Below are 20,985 nucleotides of genomic sequence, written 5' to 3'. Positions count from 1 at the left end.
GATTCAATCTTGTACATGCACGTGCAGTTTTATTGTGCTTCGCAGATACTGCTCCTTATGAGGACACGGGTACAGCTGCAGGCAGCCCAGCTGCTTCCAGGGGGAGGAAGACCCACACTTCTGGCTACAGGAGTTGAGCTGGCTGGGGAGCCTGGCTTAATAGACTACAGCAGGGGTCAGCCAATTTTTTCAGCAGGGGGCTGGTCCACTGTCCCTCAGACCTTGTGGGGGGCCGGACTATATTTTGGGAAAAAAAATGAATGAATTCCTATGCCCCACAAATAACCCAGAGATGCAGTTTAAATAAAAGGACACATTCTACTCATGTAAAAACATGCTGATTCCTGGACCATCCGTGGGCCGGATTTAGAAGGCGATTGTGCTGGCCCTGGCCCCTGGGCCTTAGTTTGCCTACCCATGGACTACAGTATAGTGTAAACAGAACTTATATATTCATACCCCAAAAATGTGTGTGACTTGCTTTATTGCGATATTTGCTTTATTGTGGTAGCCCGGAACCGAACCTGCAATATTTCCGAGGTATGCCTGTAACTTTCAAACCTAAAGGGTAAATTATGTGTCACTTGGTGAGAGTGTTTCTGTAGGCAGATGAGATTGCGTTTGTACCTCCTGGGGAAGACCTATTGCAAATACTGATTGACTCATTTCTTCCTTCCCAGCCCAGCTTGTGACATTTTTAGCTTTGCTGTGAGTTTGAAAATGGTGGTTATAACACAAGGTTCTGTTGCTCCTCCAGACTTAACTGCCGGCTGGCAGTTTTAGCTTGCTGCTAAAACTTTCGTTTCATTTATCTGCGGAAGGTGTTGCGCAGGATCCCTTCCCTCACACATTTTTTCTTTACGACAATCCTGCGAGGTAGGTTGAGGCAGTGAAGTTGGCTTAAGGTGACAGATGTATATAGGACGTCTATGTGTGTGGCGAGATCAAACACGAGAGAAGCTTCCTGACGGAGAATGTTGTTGTTGTTTAGTCGTTTAGTCGTGTCCGACTCTTCGTGACCCCATGGACCAGAGCACGCCAGGGACTCCTGTCTTCCACTGCCTCCCGCAGTTTGTTCAAACTCATGCTGGTAGCTTCGAAGACACTATCCAACCATCTCGTTCTTTGTCGTCCCCTTCTCCTTGTGCCCTCCATCTTTCCCTACATCAGGGTCTTTTCCAGGGAGTCTTCTCTTCTCATGAGGTGGCCAAAGTATTGGAGCCTCAGCTTCAGGATCTGTCCTTCCAGTGAGCACTTAGGGCTGATTTCCTTAAGAATGGAGAGGTTTGATCTTCTTGCAGTCCATGGGACTCTCAAGAGTCTCCTCCAGCACCATAATTCAAAAGCATCAATTCTTCAGCGATCAGCCTTCTTTATGGTCCAGCTGTCACTTCCATACATCACTACTGGGAAAACCATAGCTTTTACTATACGGACCGTTGTTGGCAAGGTGATGTATCTACTTTTTAAGATGCTGTCTAGGTACTTTTTAAGATGCTGTCTAGGTATAGAAGGTCCCTATTTTCATCAGATAAATGTTGGAGGGGATGGTGATGTAGGTTTGAGTGGAAGCTGAACCGTAGAACAACAGAAGCTGCGCTGATCACACACCAAACTCAGGACAGGACTGAAAACACCGTCGCCTTATGTCCTTACCCAAACCCCAGCCAGATGCAGAAAACACTGACACACACTAACAGCCCATTTAATCTTGCATTTGCCTCTGAGGAGGTATGTACAGTCTGATAAAGCTATCTGGAGAGACGTGAGCTACGTTCTGCAGCGGTATACCACGGGCAGAAATTCCCTCGCCTCGAATGACACTAATCTAACTGCACCTTGACATGAAGACCGATAGCATATCGTTTAGTTTAATCTGGTATGCGCCGTCGCTCCCTTTGCTTGAAGGAAATAAGGAACTCCCATGTGTCCGGGCCTGTCCTTCTAAGGGAAAGAATTTTTCTTCATATCAGGGAAGGGTTGTTAAAGTGTTAAAGCATCCTCTGTGCACGTGGAAGGCCTCGTGTTCGATTCCTGGCATCTTCAGATAGGGCTGGGAATGTCCCCAGTCTGAACCCTGGAGAGGCCACTGCCAGTTGGTTTAGTCAAACAGGGGGCCACATGGACCTTGGCACCACAGACTTGCTTCAGGCCCAGGAGTCAGATATGGCCTTGGAAGTCAGTGAAAGTGTTGAAGGGAATTAGGAGATGAGGTAAAAGGTTAATATTTTAAAATAATAATACAGGTGGTACCTTGGTTTACGAACTTAATCTGTTCCGGAAGCCTGTTCTTAAACCAAAACCGTTCTTAAACCAAGGCACACTTTCCCTAATGAGGCCTCCTGCCGCTGGTGCCCTTCCACCGTTCGGATTCCGTTCTTAGACCGAGGTAAAGTTCGCAAACCGGGACACTGCTTCCGGTTTTGCGGAGTTTGTAAACCGAATAGTTCATAAACAGGGCTGTTCTTAAACTGACATGCCACTGTAAATGGGAATAGAAAGGAATGAGATAATGAGAGGAGGAAGTGAATATAAGCTTTTGGGAGGGGAAACAAAGTATAAGTTAACAAGAAAAGGTGGAGGGGAAAAGAAATTCAAGGAGATGAGTAAAAGTAGTTTTAGAGGTGTGTTTGTATATGTATGTATGTACATACATATACATATACGTATACGTATACGTATACGTATACATACACATACACATACACATACATATACATATACATACACATACAGTGCTTTTTTCTAGGGGGGCACAGGGGACACATACCCCAAAACATTTTGTGAATAAGTTTGGCCTCAATATGAGTAGGAAAATCAGAGTACCCCTAAAAAATTTTTTATAGAAAGAAAGCTCTCTCTCTCTCTCTCTCTCTCTCTCTCTCTCTCTCTCTCTCGTCCTCTCTCGTCTCCATGTAGAGACTCTGGATCAGCAAATTCTGCCTAAAATGTGGAGACTTGAGTTAATGTTTGTACTTAGCTGTAGATTTTCCATAAGGAATGCTGCCGTTCAAACCATGCATGGTGCTGCTTGTTACAATAAATCTGTCCCTCACTTCATCACTTCATTGGGTACTTTATTTTCTTCTTAAATCTTTATTAAACAAATCCTGTTCTTTCCCTGAAGTAGCAAGGGCCTGGAGCTTAGCTATGGATCCCAGATTCAGTTATGCATCGCCACACGTGCCTTGTGTGGAGAAGTTCGGTGTGGGGCTGATCATTCGTAGCTGCTCTGCAGACTAACGCCTATGCATGGAGGTCCCTGGCAAAAGGCTTGTTTTGTGGAGTTTCCTCCTTCAGCTTGCACTTTGTTCCACATGCTCCCTTCGCCCTCTGCTGCTCAGCCTGTGGAACATCTGAGGATGCCTGAGGCCCCACTGCCTTCCTTCTTGACTAATATTTAAACAGGATTTGGTTTCTGCAGCTGAGCTTCTGTAGCTGCCGGGGTATCAAGAATGGGCTGGGTATCGTTAGAAGTCATGGGTACTTGTGTATGTGTTCTTTATTGAGGACTGGATCCTGTCTGATAAGCTCAGAGAAGGAAAAATTGATTAAATGAATTGCCAATAGGGAAGCAAATATGTGTGTGTGTGTATATATATTTACACTCATCTTCTGCTTTAATGTTTTCTTTACCCCTTGTCATTAAGGTAAATAATTAATCAAATTATCTCGCTTGAGGTGTTCTGACTGGAACAATTGCTGCAGCATCAAGAGTAGAGAACAGGAAATGACAGGTCTCTCCCCTCATTCCCCCAGGCTAATGGCTGTAGCCATAAAGCAATCGAGATAGTCATGCGCACTGTACATGCCATTAATATCAGCGTAATTGCTTCCCGCCCTCCCTAGGACCAAGATTGTTATAACGTATGAGCACGTTTCAGTCCAGTTAAAGGGAATATTGTTATATTCCGGTTAAAATATAATTGTGAGTTTTAAAAACGGCTGTTGCTGCATGTTGTACACAATAAAAAGCCATTACAGTGGTACCTTGGGTTACATACGCTTCAGGTTACTGACGCTTCAGGTTACAGACTCCACTAACACAGAAATATTATCTCGGGTTAAGAACTTTGCTTCAGGATGAGAACAGAAATCGTGCTTCGGCGGCGCAGGGGCAGCGGGAGGCCCCATTAGCTAAAGTGGTGCTTCAGGTTAAGAACAGTTTCAGGTTAAGAACGGACCTCTGGAACGAATTTACTTAACCCGAGGTACCACTGTATCAGCTCTCAGGGTGGTGCATGTGAGGCAAAACAGCTCTTCTTCGGCAGAAGGTAGGAGGTCTAAGAAGGCATAGATTTCTGGTCTCACCCATGCTCACCACTGCCTCAGTTCAGCTTCCAAAAAAACCTGCATGGCTTGTCTTGTTGGCCGTTGCGGCAGAATTTAATGTAATTAACTAGGCTCCCAGAAACCGCCCATTCTTTTCACATCCACAAATGGCAACTGTTGGGACTGAGATGGATCATTTCTCATGCTTTACATGCAGGAGGTCATAAGTCCAGTCCCAAATTTAAAAGATCAAGTCAGAGGTGACAGTGGTGAGACTTCTTCCCCAAGGCCATGGAGATGGACTTCCTGTCAAAGTTCAGCAGCACTGGACCAGCTAGACAAATAGGCTGACCGGTATAAAGTAGCGTAGTGTCTTCCTATGTTGGTAGTGAGTCCTCCTTGTCACCCATTGAGAGCCTGCATTTTAACTTTTCATTAGAAGAAGGTGGGATTTGACTTTTAATTCTGTTTTCTGACCACCTGCAGTGTTGGGCAGACAATATTCCTGCCCCTCAAAAAATAATTTTTATTGGTTTTCATGTCAATAGAAGAACAACATTAACTCCCCTAGTGGTACATTCTCGTTAGGTTTCATATGCAGTACACAGTTCACAAGTGTTACGTTTATTTATGCATTATCAGTTCAAGTAGCCTCTCCCCAGAGATTCTTACGTTGAGGGTGGAATAAAAGTACCTTCTTTCTCTATTTTGTTGTTGTTTAGTCGTTTAGTCGTGTCCGACTCTTCGTGACCCCATGGACCAGAGCACACCAGGCACTCCTGTCTTTCACTGCCTCCCGCAGTTTGGTCAGACTCATGCTGGTAGCTTCGAGAACAGTGTCCAACCATCTCGTCCTCTGTCGTCCCCTTCTCCTTGTGCCCTCAATCTTTCCCAACATCAGGGTCTTTTCCAGGGAGTCTTCTCTTCTCATGAGGTGGCCAAAGTCTTGGAGCCTCAGCTTCACTATCTGTCCTTCCAGTGAGCACTCAGGGCTGATTTCCTTAAGAATGGAGTCTCTATTTATAAAGGCAAAGAAAGGAAGCCAAGTCTCACCAAAAGTGTCTATCCTTGAACTGCCTTTAATTACCCTTCCGTAGCAAGATAGAGCCACATTTCAAATATTATTTAATCAGATTTCAGTGGGGTTTCTCTAAGTTGTTTACAGTATCGGGCTGTTGTTAATCGGACGGCTGATAATAGGAAAAATTACTATATCTCTGCATTTAAGGTTATTTTTTAAATTTGAGACTAATGATAACAAGGCAAGACCCGAATTGGGCAGAAGGGATTGCTGTGTAATTTTGGAAATAATGAGAAACAACTTTTCCCCCAAAAGATGTATACCAATGTGTGACTCCACCATGCATAAAAATATGAGCATCTCTCTCCACAGCCTTTCCAACACAGGAAAAATGCTAGTGTTTGGATAGTCCAGCAAAATATAATTTTAAGAGAAGGGCAGGCAATATTTTATTGCAGCAGATTCACTGCAGGTAGATGCTCATTAGGTCAATGGTTTGACAGAGGTCAGCCTTGGAATAATATATTTTTTTTGTTAAAAATTATTGCCCCTTTTTCTTTCCCTTGCAGGCGGAAGACAGCTACAACACAGGGAGCCCTTCCAAAGGACTTTTCCCAAAGGGGCTCCAGAACCGGCCTTCCAGCCCAGCCTCTGCCCCGGTCAAATCCAAGCACAGTCCCGGCTCGCCCAAAACAGTGTTCCCCTTCCCCTACCAGGAATCTCCCCCTCGCTCCCCTCGGCGCATGAGCTTCAGCGGCATCTTCCGGTCGTCTTCCAAAGACTCTTCCTCCCCCAGCTCCAACGCATCCACTTCCCCCGGGGGTATAAAGTTCTTCTCCAGATCAAGAAAAAGTAAGGAGCTCTTCGTTGTTAAATTTTGGGAAGGTGCTCTTGGTTTCGGGGCCATTTCCTTTTCCTGCAGCAGGAAAGTAAGTAGAGAGAGTGTGTCCTACTAGTTTTGGTTTAAGGTGCTTTTAAGTGGTTGCTTCTCACGCTAGCTCGATAGTGCAAAACACAGTGACCCTGTTGTGCATAGCTGTCAAGCGTCCCTTATTTGGTGGGACAGTCCCTTATCCCAGCGCCATGTCCTGCTGCTGTCCCTTATTGATGATGTCCCTTAAATAAGCTACTGAAGGTAATGGGGCCCTTTCTATGTCCAGCTGTCCTTTGTCAACAACAAATTGTTGCTTTTTTGTGTTGAATATATGCTATATGGTAATTTATGGACCTAATAGGTATCTAAAGCCATTTGCACACAACAAAATATGTATTTTATCAAAGTAATTGTTGATCCCTTATTTTGGCTGCTGGTCCCTTATTTTCACAACACAGAGTACTAACCACTATACGATCACGGCCGCTGGTCTCTTATTTTCAAATCTGTAAGATGACAGCTATGCTGTTGTGTATGTTCTTGGTTGGTGGTGCAGGACCAGCCCCAAGGATGGGATGGAAGGACTCCAGCCCTGACTCCAGTCTCATTCTCTGCCAACTGAGCTATGCCCATGGGGCATGCTAGGGCTGATGGGAAGTCAACCGCATGTGGAAGGCCCCACTCTGGCTACCTTGGGTATAAACAGTGCTGAGCAAGACGGATCGTTAGCCTGACCCTCCATAAAGCTGCCTCCTCTTTTCCTGCTTAGTGTGCGCTTCTATTTTTTGCCTTAAGATGGTGCTGTTAGTTTTAGTTGCCTGTTTCTTACAGATAAGGTTTCAGGGTTTTAAGCAGCTTCTATTGTGGCTGTGCTGTAGAGGAGACGCATAACTTTGACCGGCAACCTTCTTGCCTTTTGATACGAAAGCCGTGTTGATTCTCCAACATATAGTTGATAATCATTGCTTCTTAAAAGCTTGCCTTTTAAAACTAAGCCTTTTCTTTGGAATCCACAATATAGGTTCATCAGCCATAATTGGGGTGTGTTATGATTTGTTCATCTGTTTATGTGCAGGGAATTTACACAGGTCTCGCCATCTAATAGGATACGTCTTTGTTTCAAAGTTCTTGCAGTCTAAACTTGGATACGGGCAAATCTACAGGGGTTTCACAGTTATGAAGAAGAAAATGGGCAAGACACCCAAAAGTGCTTTTAAAACGTTTAAGACTTCTTCTTTTTAAAATGATGACCCAATTCTCATGTCACACCTAATGGTTTCCCGTAACTGAGCCAGTCTGGGCAGTTTTGCTCCTCCCCACTATTGCTTGGAGGAAACAAATCAATGTTTAGCATTGCACCTGGTTCATGGAACTGTGGTTAGTTTCTTTCAAGCAAACCATGGTTTATGAGCTAATATCAACTCTTGGCTTACCATTGTGGTGTGTTAAGGGAAAAACAAGCCACTGTCCCTGAATCAGATGTAATGCTGAATCAGGGGTTGTGAATTGTTTCTCTCCATTGTTTGGGGGGGGGGGGTCCAGGCAGACACAGTTGGCTCAAGCACAATAGCCCATGATTCATGACTTACTGAAGGAGTGTAAAATGGGATTCTACTTTGAGCCTATGCCTTGCCTAGGAAGTATTAGGAGTATATCTGCAATGCTTCTGTTGAAGCCACCACTCTTCGTTGCCATGTTTTGAAGAGCAAAAAAGAGGGCACATTTGCCAACTACAGTGGTACCTCAGGTTACATATGCTTCAGGTTACATATGCTTCAGGTTACAGACTCCGCTAACCCAGAAATAGTGCTTCAGGTTAAGAACTTTGCTTCAGGATGAGAACAGAAATCGTGCTCCGGCAGCGCGGCAGCAGCAGGAGGCCCCATTAGTTAAAGTGGTGCTTCAGGTTAAGAACAGTTTCAGGTTAAGAACGGACCTCCGGAACGAATTAAGTACTTAACCCGAGGTACCACTGTACTACTTTTAACTATGGATTGCTATGTCGACTCTCATTTTACATACCCATGAAAAAGAGGACGTGTCCTAGAAAAAGAGGACATACGGCAACCCTCTGCAGCCTGTGAAATCAGATGAAGGGCATTATTCAAAAATTAATAATAAATAATAAAGACATAAACATAAGCCAGTGCTGCAAAGAGTCTTCCTTTGCAGCCAAGACTTGAATTTAAGTTGAGGCTGCAGAAGAATTATGAATGCAGTCTCAAGGCTGTGTGTACGCTCTACCTTCAAAGCACGTTTGAAACATACCCTCCCCTCAAAGAATTATGGACATTGTAGTTTAGCCCCTCACAGAGTTGTAACTTCCAGCAACGCTTAACAAACTACAATGCCCAGAGTTCTTTGAGGGAAAGATTGTATTTTGCATGTGCTTTAAAGCTGGAGGATGTGTACAGAGCCAAAATGCACTCGCCATTCTTCCTGTTCAGCTGTAATTCGCCGCTTTTTGAATCTGACGACTATTTTCGTTACCACAGAGCAACAGAAAAAGGCTCTCAGGGTGTGCTCCTTATTCTCCCTTTTCGGTTTGGCACTGCAGGTTTACCTGTTGTAAACCTGCCTGGCATGGCTTTGGCTAAACCACACTCTGTGCCAAGTGGGGAGATCTGGTGGGCTTATGAAACTGGAGTTTCCCCAGCATTGGCTTACTGTGTATGGCAAATTCAGCCACTGTTGGGAATAGGGATGGGTTTGGAGATCTTTTGTGCGTGAATATTTTACAAATGTGAAAGGGCAGTGCAATTCTGCAGATATTAAAAAGCACATTGAAAGTCCTTGGGTTTAATCCAATGAAATCCTGTTCTGTTCTGTATAATGAAATTAATTCTTTCCACCCTATTTGGCTAAGATAAAATGACAAAGTAGCTTTTTTTCCCAAGGGACAGAGAGAACAAAAAACACTGTTTTAATGGGTTTAGATTGATATTAGAGTTCTAGGGCCAGGTCCTATAGCATTTCCTATAACAATATTTGACTCCAGAATGAAAAAAAAGGACCTGCTTTTGTAAGACCAAAGCACCATTAGTGGGAAATTAGCCCCAGCTTATTATGGTTGAAGCTTCTAGGCAGTGCTCAGCAGTAATGCACAAGCCATGAATCTGAAATGTTCAGTTTCATGGCCTGGACTTATCTAGCCCGGTTGCATCCCCAGAAATATTTAGTTTCCCATTTGCTAGAGATATTAATGGGGCATGACTGGGCTTTGTCTGTGGCTCTGTATCGGGGTCTCTGAATCAGAGGTGTTTAAGGATTGTTGACTCTTCATCAGGGAAGATCTGCATCTCAGTGGCAGAAGACATGCTCTGCGTGCAGCACGCCCCATGTTGAAGCCCTGGTAAAAGCTAAAGGTAAAGGGACCCCTGACCATTAGGTCCAGTCGTGACCAACTCTGAGGTTGCGGCGCTCATCTCGCTTTACTGGCCGAGGGAGCCGGCGTACAGATTCCGGGTCATGTGGCCAGCATGACTAAGCTGCTTCTGGCAAACCAGAGCAGCGCACAGAAACACCATTTACCTTCCCACCAGAGCTTTACCTATTTATCTACTTGCACTTTGACGTGCTTTCGAACTGCTAGGTTGGCAGGAGCAGGGACCGAGCAACGGGAGCTCACTCCGTTGTGGGGATTCGAACCACAAGTCCTAGGCTCTGTGGTTTAACCCACAGCACCACCTGCGTCCCTTGAAGCCTTGGTAGCTCTTGTTAAAGGGGACCAGGAACCCGGTGTTGATGTCATGAACTGGTAGGACGACGGGGAGGAGGAAGAGAAGGAACAGGATCCCAGCATGGGGTGTAGGCGAGACTGGAACATACCAGGGCAAGCAGGGGATGGGGAAAGAAGAACTCATGGAGTGACAGATGGTGGTGAGGGGAACCAGAGCAGCAGGACCCATTACCAGAGCCATAGGGGCCCCTGTCTCCACAAATACAGCAGCCTCTGAGGCATAGGGAGCAGCAGGAGGGGCGCTCTAGGAGGCTGAGGCAGGCAAGCGCACAAAGCCCAGCTCACCAGTTGGCCATGTGGGGCTTGCTAGCTTTGGGAGGAGATGTGTGATCCTTAGCTGGAGCAGGCTCAGAACAGGTGAGGGTCACGTGTCTCATCAAGCCCAGATGCTGCAATCAACATGCAAAGTACAAATGGGAAGCAGAGCTGAGGTGCCGGGTCTGCTCAACTGCCCATGTTGATGGGCCTTGACTTGGATGCCCCTGGACCTCTAGGGGACTGTGCTTCAGGTTTGACTCTGGACTGTATCCTGACTGGTGGACTTCAGACTTGGCTTACCTAAACAGACCCTGGAGTGTGTTTCCTGGACTTTGGACTTAGCTTGCATAGATTGACCCCCAAACTTTGGACTTGACGTATTGACTTGCCACCAGGTAGGCCAGGGGTTCAGAACATTTGGGGAACACCTTTCTTTGCCATTGAGCTAGTCAACAATAGAAAATGCTGGGCTAATCCAGAGGTGGAGAACATTTTTCAGTCTGGGAACTGAATCTCCTTTGAGGCAGCCTTCCAGGGCTGCTATGTTCCAAGGGTGTGAGGGGCCAGAAGCAAAAGTGGGTGGAGCATCAGGTGGTCTGGGGGAAGAGTTCCTAAGGCCATGCAGAAAGACCTGGAGGGACCACATTGGGTCTCTGGGCCTGAGGTTCCCTATTCTGGAGCTAGATGGACAAATAGTCTGATCTGTTATAGGCAGATTCGCATGTCCTTTTGAGTTTACATTGAAGGCAGGCTTTAATTTGGGTCATCAAACATTTCCAGGTTGTGAAACTCTAGATTAGGGGTGGCCCACAGGTGGTTTGGGCCCCCAAGTCTGAAGGTGCCCTTACCAAATCATATACCTTGCTCTTCCTCCAAAGAGCTCCCAGCAGATTTCATATGTGTACCAGAATGTCTCCTATCCAGGTACCTTACTGGGCCAGCAGGTCATCAATAATCACAAGATGTCACTGAAGGACCTCCCCTGGGTTCTTTCCAAGCAATCTGAGACTCTGACACCTTGTCTGTCTCTGCTCTGCCCTCTTCATACCTCTGTAGGTTCTGGGTGACCAGTGGGTAGGGGAGTTGGTCACAGCAGGAGGGGAAGATGGCCTAGTTTCTTCAGCAGCCTGCCTCGTATCTGCCTCTCGGCCCTCCTCCTCTCCAAGCTCTGCTTCTAGACTGCTCTCTGCCACAAACTCTTCCTTTTACCCCTTCAGCTTCTGACACCTCCTTCTTCCAATCAACTCCTTCTTCTCCTTCTGACCACTCATCGTCATCCCACCACCAATCCCTGGGCTCTGAGCCTTCTTACCCTTAGGGGTTCCTTTGGGGGGTTCCCCAGCTGGTGCCTCCCACCCGTCTTCTGCATCCAGCCAATCCATGACAGCAAGAGGGTTTTGAAGTGCCTGCGCTATGTTGGGTGCTTTTGGACATGTGTTTATTGTGGAATTTGTGTTGTCCATTTGTGTAATTTTTTTGCAGCATCCAGACAGTATTATCGTTATCAAAATGCCTGCCTGTAGTTTTTCTTCCTTTAATCAGGATTTTTGTATTCCACGTGTTACATTTGCAATCTGCTTCGCACCTGCTGATGTAGAAGCTCGTTAGCACATTTTATGTTTTGATGGGCAGGTTTGTCATGCGTGATTTTTGGTGATTTTTGTGTATGTGTGGCCATATTACCCATATGGTATAATTGCATCCAATTTTACTGAACGTTGCCTGCAGAAGGCACCTGTGAAATTTAACTACCGAGTTAGCAGGAGCAGATTTTTTTCCAGATCTCCACCTAATATATGGGTATGGGATTGCAGATGTGTGTGTGTGTGTTACCTCTAAATCAGTATATATATCAGGCTTTTAAAAAAGTATTCTTTTTAGTTTTTGTTCATACTTAAACTAAATAAAAAATCCAGTATAGGCTTTTTTTTAAGGTTAACATTTAGTGTCAAACCTTATACTAAACATCTCTACTACCTTGCTTATAAATATCTCAAGTAATCCAAGTAAGTTACAATTCATAAATGTAGAAGTCATAAATATCATTAATGTCATCAATATGGTCATCCTATCTTAACGATTTTATATCTCTTATGAAATCCCCCAATACATGTGTGTGAAACAGCTTAAGAAGAAACAAAGTCCTTAATCTTTATAGCGGCATATTTTCTCTTCCTATACTTGCAGTTCCTAATTATTTCTTCATATATTGCATAAATGGATTCCATTTTCTTAAAACTCTATAAGATGCTCTCAGTAATCACAACATTGTCACTAAGTTCATCACTTACAGCTGCACCTATAATTTCCCTATTAATTCCTTCCTGTTGGGTGTGCAGCTTTATTTCCAAGTTACAGCATGCAATATCTTTGTTAATGCAACGATAATACGTTTAAACAGCAGTCACACCTTGTACATTAAAATAAAAAATAAATAGAGAGGCCTTGGGACAGAACAGCTTCATCCCTCTTCATCCCTCTTGGGCAAGCTTTATGCAGGCAAAGATTAGTCTTACACAATACCTTTTTTTTAAAAAAAAAAAAGAGCCAAATTAAAAATGAGTATTGCTGCCCCTGTTCGCCTGTCGGTAATCTTGGCATTTGTGCACTTCCTGGGAATTTTCTTTAAAGGTGCACACACATCCACACAGGTGCAGAAATACCTGCACGCATACCCGTAACAGGCAAATGCTATCGGAGGTCAGGGGAAAAGTCATTGAGTGGAGGGTCAAAATGCCACAGCCTGGATTCATTCCATCAAGCTCTGTTGACCAATGGCCCTGCTTCCCAACTTCCCCACTGTTGAATCCTGGTGGTTTGGCTGCCGGCAGGTGACAGTGGAGGGAGGGAGGAGCCCAGTGAAGCTGGTGGTCTCAACCAAGCTGAGGAAATGGCCTTGGCCCAGCCTCTAGTCTCTCACTCTGTTGCCTCCCAATAGCCCTCTTTTCTACTTTCTGAAAGCAGAATTAATTGATGGTGAGGATCTTGCTGTTCTGACACCTCCTGAAGTTGAAGGCTTATGGTAAGCTTTTGCACAAATGCCAGGGATTAGCATGAGCTGGTTTGTACAGCTGCCCGAATTTCCTAGGATCAGGCATCCATCCACTCGAAAAATGCTGAAGTTGTTAGCAAATCCTTAGGTGGAAGGGCATTGGAAAAGTATGGGAAGAAGGAGCCCACTCCAAACATCCAGACGCACAAAGAATTGCTATAAAAGTGAGCAGCAACCAGATGTTGGTTTTGTTAATGGCAAAAGCATATTTTATCTAGAACTTTCTGTGGTATATTTGGCCTTCCTCCAACCTGAAACCTCTGGTTTTCAGACGGGATAAAAACTTCAGATTTCAAAAACACACATGCAAATAGCATGTGTAGAGCATCACACATGATGACTGCACTTCTGTCTGTTTTCACTGCAAATGCACGCAGCAAAATCAGCAAGCTTGCAGTCATGCAATGTGAATATTATGCTGTTTTGTGTGATCCCTCCCATTTTATTTATTTGAGAATTTAGATTCTGCTGATCTAGTCAACCAGGGGTATCAACCTCATTTAAGCTGGAGGGCAAAGCTGCCCACCCAGCAGATGTAGCCACACCCATCTCCCCCTCCCTTCAAGCCAATGGGACCAGTGGTTATCTTCTGAATATAGCTCCATTATCCAACCTTGGTGTGCCATAATCCCTTCATCACCATCATCACTACTTCCACTCACTCAGGCCTGAGCAACCTCTGCAGCTCTTGAGGCCCCTGCTATTTGTCATGTTCTCTGGCTCACAGGCAGACCTGCAGGGAGAGGAAGCATCACTTGGGACATAAATACCCGCCCTGCCCTCTGGACTATCCAGACCAGAAGATGTGGCCTTACCATACCCCTCCAGCTTGGATGACACCCTTCCAACTCATCCCTCACTATCTCCATGCTGTAGGAACCAACAGCTACCCAGCAGGGCAATGATCCATTAAAAGAGCCTACATTGTCATAGAAGGGGTAGGGCTAATAGACAGTCCACACCAGCTGACTTTCATAAAGCCCTAGAAGACTTCAGTATGCTGTTGAGTCAACAACTGCTCCTGAGTGAGCTCTCCAGGGTGCTGATATGCTCCTGTTTGCCCTGCTTTCCACTGTGGTTGGAATCTGGTATTGCCAGGTGCATTTGACTAATCCGCCTGACTTGCTTTTCTGTAACCCTCCTGTTTGGAAAGTGGCATATGATTAATCCAGCCAGGGATTGCCTTGGCTGCACCATGGTCTCCCAAGCAGGACACCATCGATGTCCTTGCTACTGCTCATTCTCCAGGATCCTCTTCCATGCCAAAATGGCTGCTCCCCATGCCACCAACTGAAATACAGTGGTACCTCAGGTTACATACGCTCCAGGTTACAGACTTCGCTAACCCAGAAATAGTACCTCGGGTTAAGAACTTTGCTTCAGGATGAGAACAGAAATCGTGCTCTGGTGGTGCGGCGGCAGCAGGAGGCCCCATTAGCTAAAGTGGTGCTTCAGGTTAAGAACAGTTTCAGGTTAAGAACGGACCTCCAGAATGAATTAAGTACTTAACCCGAGGTACCACTGTATTTATTGTTATTCTCAATTTACCAGTACCACCTATTCCACACCCTAAGCCACACACAATTTGCAAATTTCCCACACTAAATGGAATATGGGAGAAGCTGACGTTGAGGTGAGCTGTAGCAGCCATTTGAGTGCTCAGCCTCTTTGCCCTGCTAATGGTGTACAGTGGTACCTCGGGTTAAGAACTTAATTCGTTCTGGAGGTCTGTTCTTAACCTGAAACTGTTTTTACCTGAAGCACCACTTTAGCTAATGGGGCCTCCTGCTGTTGCCGTGCCGCCGGAGCACGATTTCTGTTCTCACCCTGAAGCAAAGTTCTTAACCTGAGGTAATATTTCTGGGTTAGCGGAGTCTGTAGCCTGAAGCATATGTAACCTGAAGCGTATGTAACCCAAGGTACCACTGTATTACCTCTGGATATGCTGCAGTAATGCATAGGTGTGAGTGTTTCAAGCCTTATTTGGTACCTCAAACTGATAAGATCCCTGCCTCCTCCATTTGACAGTCCCAACATAAATGAATTGTAGCAGTGATTCCAGTTTAACATCTGAGATGCTGATGCGAGCCTTCAAAAAGCATACCAAGTTGGAAGAGGGGACTAGCATCCCTCTTCTAGCTTCCTCTTTCAGCTCTTTTCAAGTGGAGTGGAATAACCACCACCATCGCCTTGTGATGAAGAGAGCAGTAAGCAAGGGAGACCGTCAGGTTTCACGAGCACCAGAGGGAAGTCCTCAAGGAATGTCTTCTGCACTCATGACTTCTATGTTTTAGCCCAAACCTTAAACAATGAATAATAAATCTAAAGTTCTAAAGCCAAGCCAGACCAAACCCCTGTGCCCTATTGTGTGCCATTCACCCATAATTGAAAAGATTAGCTTCAGACAGGCAGAGAAAAAGTTTCATTTTAGTCCGTTTTCCCCCTGCCCAGACACCCCCCCCCCCAAACTAGGCTGGGACAAGAGTGAACAAATCAGGCACTCAGAATAAGAACCAAAGAATTTAAAAACCAGGGAGTTGTCTGTGTGAAAAGCAAATCCCAGTAATGATTAGCAATTGTGCTTTTGGCAAAGAGGCTGGATAGGGTTTTTTTGGTTTTGGGTTTTTTTTGCTAAGCTATCCTTAATGCTGCTGACAGTTTTTGTAATGCTTCTTAGAGGGAAGGGAGAATAAATTGCCTGGCATAACTGACATCCTCAGAAAGGAATTAATCTCTCTCCGCACAAAGGCAAAAGTTGACCATATATAGTCTTTTTTTATAATACTTATTTTTCATGGGTTTTTCCTTTTACCCCAACATTTGTATTCTTGTTTTAGTGATGGGTGGTAGATCTTCACCTTTGTTATGAACTGTTCTTGCATGTCCCAAGATACGTTGGAGACCTCAAAGCAAGCATGAGGGATCTGTGGCTCTCCATGTGATGGTCTTGAACTATCATCATCTCAGACTAGTAGTCCAGTGACATCTGCAGGGTCACTATATTTGGGCTCAGAGAGGCTGTGGGAAATTGCCTTGCAGCAACCAATTCACAACTCTCAAAATGTGCCACGTTGTACTCTAAATCCAGAATAAAGCAAATTGGCTTCTGTCTTTCACCTTGCTTTTTCACAAGCTCTGCAGATGTGCCCCTAAAAATACCACAGCCACAAATTATTCCCCTGAGGTTCTAATCTCAACACAGAAGAAGTACAGTATGGTGCGGGCAGATCTAGAGATCTATAACATTCTTAGGGCCAGCCCATTTACTGTGCAAATTCTGGGATTTTTGCATAAGGGGAAAACATTGTAAGGTCTTTGATAGGGTTTAAGTACATGTCTGTCTCCTGAGTTATAGACTGGTGACTGGGAGCAGCCGCCGAGACCACATAACACCGGTCTTGAAAGACCTACATTGGCTCCCAGTATGTTTCCGAGCCCAATTCAAAGTGTTGGTGCTGACCTTTAAAGCCCTAAATGGCCTTGGCCCAGTATACCTGAAGGAGCATCTCCACCCCCATCACTCAACCCGGACACTGAGGTCCAGCGCTGAGGGCCTTCTGGTGGTTCCCTCACTGCGAAAAGCAAAGTTACAGGGAACCAGGCAGAGGGCCTTCTCGGTAGTAGCGCCCGCCCTGGGGAACACCCTCCCATCAGATGTCAAAGAAATAAACAACTATCGCACGTTTAGAAGACATCTGAAGGCAGCCCTATTTAGTGAAGTTTTTAATGATTGATGTTTTAATGTGTTTTTAATCTTTTGTTGGAAGCCACCCCGAGTGGCGGGGTATAAATACTGTTATCATTATTATTATTGAAGGTAAAGGTACCCTTGACCCTTGACCATTAGGTCCCAGTCGCGGACGACTCTGAGGTTGCACGCTCATCTCGCTCTATAGGCTGAGGGAGCCGGCGTTTGTCCGCAGACAGCTTCCGGGTCATGTGACCAGCATGACTAAGCTGCTTCTGGCGAACCAGAGCAGCGCACGGAAACACTGTTTACTTTCCCGCCGAACCTTTTTATCTACTTGCACTTTGACGTGCTTTTGAACTGCTAGGTGGGCAGGAGCAGGGACCCAGCAATGGGAGCTCACCCCGTCGTGGGCATTCAAACCGCGACCTCTTGATCGGCAAGCCTAGGCTCTGTGGTTTAGACCCGCGTCCCATTATAATAATTATTATTAATTTATTGTAATTTAGCAAATAGCAGGGTTTGGGGAGCCGGGGTTGGATTGATACCATGGCATGCAGCAAGGGGGGAATTTAAGTCTTCTCATGGCCCCGATTCAGATTGGTCCGTGTCTGCTGTTTTTTGCCCTGGGAAGAAAGCTGCTCTTGGCACTAAGACTCATTACTCCTGCAATTACATTAAAGGCCACCAGATCCAAGCTTTGCTGAGCACAATAAAACTCAGGGAAACTTCTGGCGGAAAGGCTGAGAAATCTGTCACAGCTTGTTAAGAAGCTGCTTATCAGTGCCAGGCCTAATTAGGGTAACTACAGATCAAGCAATTAAGCTGCGGCATTCCTCCCACCCACAAGGCATGTACTTGCATAGAGCAGGTGCCATGTAGGTGTCTGCAGGTACCATCGTTCTTCCTCCCAAAGGAGCACAGGGCGCCAAACAACAGAAGGATAAAGAAATAACAGTATAGAATCATAGAGCTGGAAGGGACCCCGACGGTCATCTAGTCCAACCCCCAGCAGTGCAGGAATGTGCAGCTGCCCCATACAGGGATTGAACCTGAAACCTTGGCGTTATCAGCACCATGCACTAACCAGCTGAGCCGTCCAGTTAAAAACCATCCCCTGTACAGATGCAGAATAGGAAATAGCTCCACTAGAATTCTTGTTGGAAGAGGAGTGTCTTCAGTAGGTACCAAAAAGACAACAGAGACTGTCTGATATTCAAGGGCAGGGATTTCCAAAGGGTAGGGGCCACGCCGCTAAAGTCCCAGTTCCTCTATCGTGCAGAATGGAACTCTTGATAAGATGGCACCTGCCAATCATGATAATCCAAAATATGTGGCTGCTTTGTTTATTTATTTTGTCAAGTTGGGTGTGGCAGAAGAGCAAGATCAAACAACAGCAACCACCCCATAATCAAGAACAACGACGCTTGAATTTTTTGAGGTTACGTAATAATGTTGTAGTTCCCTGAGTCCCTGGAAGAGGCGCCTATTAGTAAGCTGGCCTCTCAAGCCAATTTTATTTCAGAGCCTAAAAATAGGGAAGGGAAGCAAGGAATTCTGGTGGATGGCGGAACACTCTGACCGCTGCGACCCAAAATAAAGGCCAGCGGAAAGTTCCTAATCCACGTTGCGCTCCCTGTCCCTGTTGCGGGTCTTGTTACATCTCCGAATACACTGAAAGGGGAGGAAAAACCACAGGCTCAAGATTTTTAATATCGGGGCACAGCAGGCGGTAAAGAGCGCCTGCCTATTGCCTACTGCTGCCCCAGCTGGGTCTCTTATCTTTGGCCGGTCGGACTGTGCTATAGGTATTGTTTTGGCCGTAATCCCTTCTGCACAGTGTTTGTGTTTTGAAGAAAATCAAATTCAGTCTTGCAGGCTTTTGCTCTTGTTCCGCCTCAGCAGAAAGGAAGATAATGGGTGTGTTGGCGCAGGAAGGCTATAAAAGGAGGGGTGGCCAGTCAGTGACGGTAGGAGGCTCCAGAGAAAGGTGTAACTCTTTGCTTTTTTCTCTCTTGGGACCGTTCAATCCTCTTTCTGCCTAAGGAAGGGTCCAGGAAGGATAGAATAAGGTTTGAAGCAGGGGTGGGAGTTATGAAGTGTCTGGCAGCCTCAATTTGAAAGTGTGCGGAAAGCTTACATAGAATGATATTGTTGAAAGTAATTGACATTATAAGCGGACTTGGAATCTTACTGTGAACACACCATTTGGGTTGTTATATTCCAGAATTTGCCATGGGAAATTTCAGTTCATCCTCATCAATGAGATTTCCCATGAAGATGATTGTGGCAAGTTTTACTGCATACCCATTGACGCAACAACTGTGCATTTGATTTGTACCCCTCAAGTCTTTTCCCCAAGACTCTTGGTTTTATAAGAAAGGCAGCTCTGTAGTGTGGGTGTGTCCTTCAGTTCTTAATAGAGACCAAACAGCTTGTCCATTGGTATGTGGCCTCATGGGGCATGGAAGCTCTGAATGATTGAATTCAGGGTGGCTGAGATGGCTGAAAATGGCTGAGGCTTATCAGTCACAAAATGGCGGCAGGTGGAAGGAGAGTTTGGCATTTACTGACATTGTTTCCTTCCGACACTGAATCCATTTTTGGAAATTGCTAAATTCTCTGTCACAGTGTTTTCTTTGTGGTGAGGTTCCATAGCTTAGCTTTTCTGAAGCGAAGTACAGGAATTTGCTCCAGAGGTATTGTGGGAGAATTAGGCAGAATTGCTGATCCAGGCTCTCCAAGCAATGAAGGCCTTTCCTTTTTAATTTGCCCCTACCCACACCAGTTGTTATGTATTGAAGTTCTCACCCTGGCCACCAGGAGTATCGTGTATATAGTTTTCACTCAGGTCCACGTCAGTTACTTTAGGCAGGAAACCCTGGGTCGTTGTTGCTTGAAGAATCGCTGTGTCGTCTGATATGTTCACCCACAAGTTAACACCAGTCCCTGTTAATTCTTCTCCCAGTTCCTTTTACTTCCAACTTGGACCTTCTTCCCCCGCCTCCAACCTGCAAGATTCTCTAATCCCCCTCTCCGGTCTTTTTCAGCCACTTCTTCCTGCTGCAACGGCTCTCCTCTCTTCTCCCCTTCCTTTATATTGCTTTATATTCCCAGTTTGTTTTGTAATAGGATTGCCATATTTCAACAAGTGAAAGTCCAGACACAAAAGTTGTTGAGCTTTCTGAGCTATTTTGAATGACATTCGCCAAAATCTACGCTTCCGACATGGGCTGCCATATGTCCTGATTTTCCCAGAAATCTCAGCGATTTCCACCTGGAGACTGCTAACAAGGACCGAATATCAGAAAATTCTAGACATATGGCAGCACCTCCTCTGGCCACCCCACTCCTCCCCAGAAGGGAGACCTTCAATTGCTCATGCACCCCACCTCCCAAAAAACTTATTTACTCAACCTTTACTCAAAATGCCAGAAGCTGCTGGTGTTGGCATTGGTTGAACTGGGTTGAACTGGCTGTGGGGCAGGGCAGGCAAGGAAGAAGACCCTGGGCAGGCTGTAGCAAATGAGACCCACCTAAAAGTGGTCCTTTGTGGGGTATCTTTGGAAGAAGAAAAGGCTACACAAATCCAGAGTGGAGTCCCTAAGATGGTTGGATAATGCTTTGTATGCCTTCTTCTGGCAACTCCTGCAGCCAAGCTGGGGCCAAACACATTGCTCTGCTTTCCTTTGGACCACAGCAGCGAGGCTGAGAGGGGGGTCTTGCCATCTGGGCAGCCCAGGACCTCCATACTTGCTGCCAAGCTGGCACCTCCACTTAGGTGCTGCTAATGTAGCGGCTTAACTCCACCCCCAGAGGTGCACTCCATTGTCTCTTGAGACAGATGCCAACAACAAAAGTGGTCGAAGGCCCAGAGTCGAGAAACTCTGCTTTAATCCACACATATTATCTCCCACCTCATTCGAAGTAGTGAAGAAACAAACATGCTTAACCAAAGAATATGGATTGGAGCAATACTTCCTGTTTGTGTCTCTTTAAGATGCAGGTTTTAATATTTAATACACCAGTCACACTCTTCTGATTTGAGTGCCAGAGATATGCCATGTCTTCATTGCTGGCT

General features: G+C 45.5%; 1 protein-coding gene across 1 annotated transcript in view; it reads left to right on the top strand.

Moving 5' to 3' along the window:
* The window catches only part of PRKAG2 (protein kinase AMP-activated non-catalytic subunit gamma 2), a 208,106-nt gene that overhangs the window by 72,091 nt on the left and 115,030 nt on the right, over positions 1-20,985 (top strand). The window contains exon 3 of the mRNA XM_080974338.1: positions 5,863-6,145. Coding sequence (XP_080830464.1) covers positions 5,863-6,145 — 283 coding nt within the window. The remainder of the gene's footprint in view (positions 1-5,862; positions 6,146-20,985) is intronic.

Source organism: Podarcis pityusensis (genome assembly GCF_964106645.2).
Source record: "Podarcis pityusensis genome assembly, chromosome: 12".
NCBI lineage: Eukaryota > Metazoa > Chordata > Lepidosauria > Squamata > Lacertidae > Podarcis > Podarcis pityusensis.
This window is presented reverse-complemented; position numbering and strand designations above follow the sequence as displayed.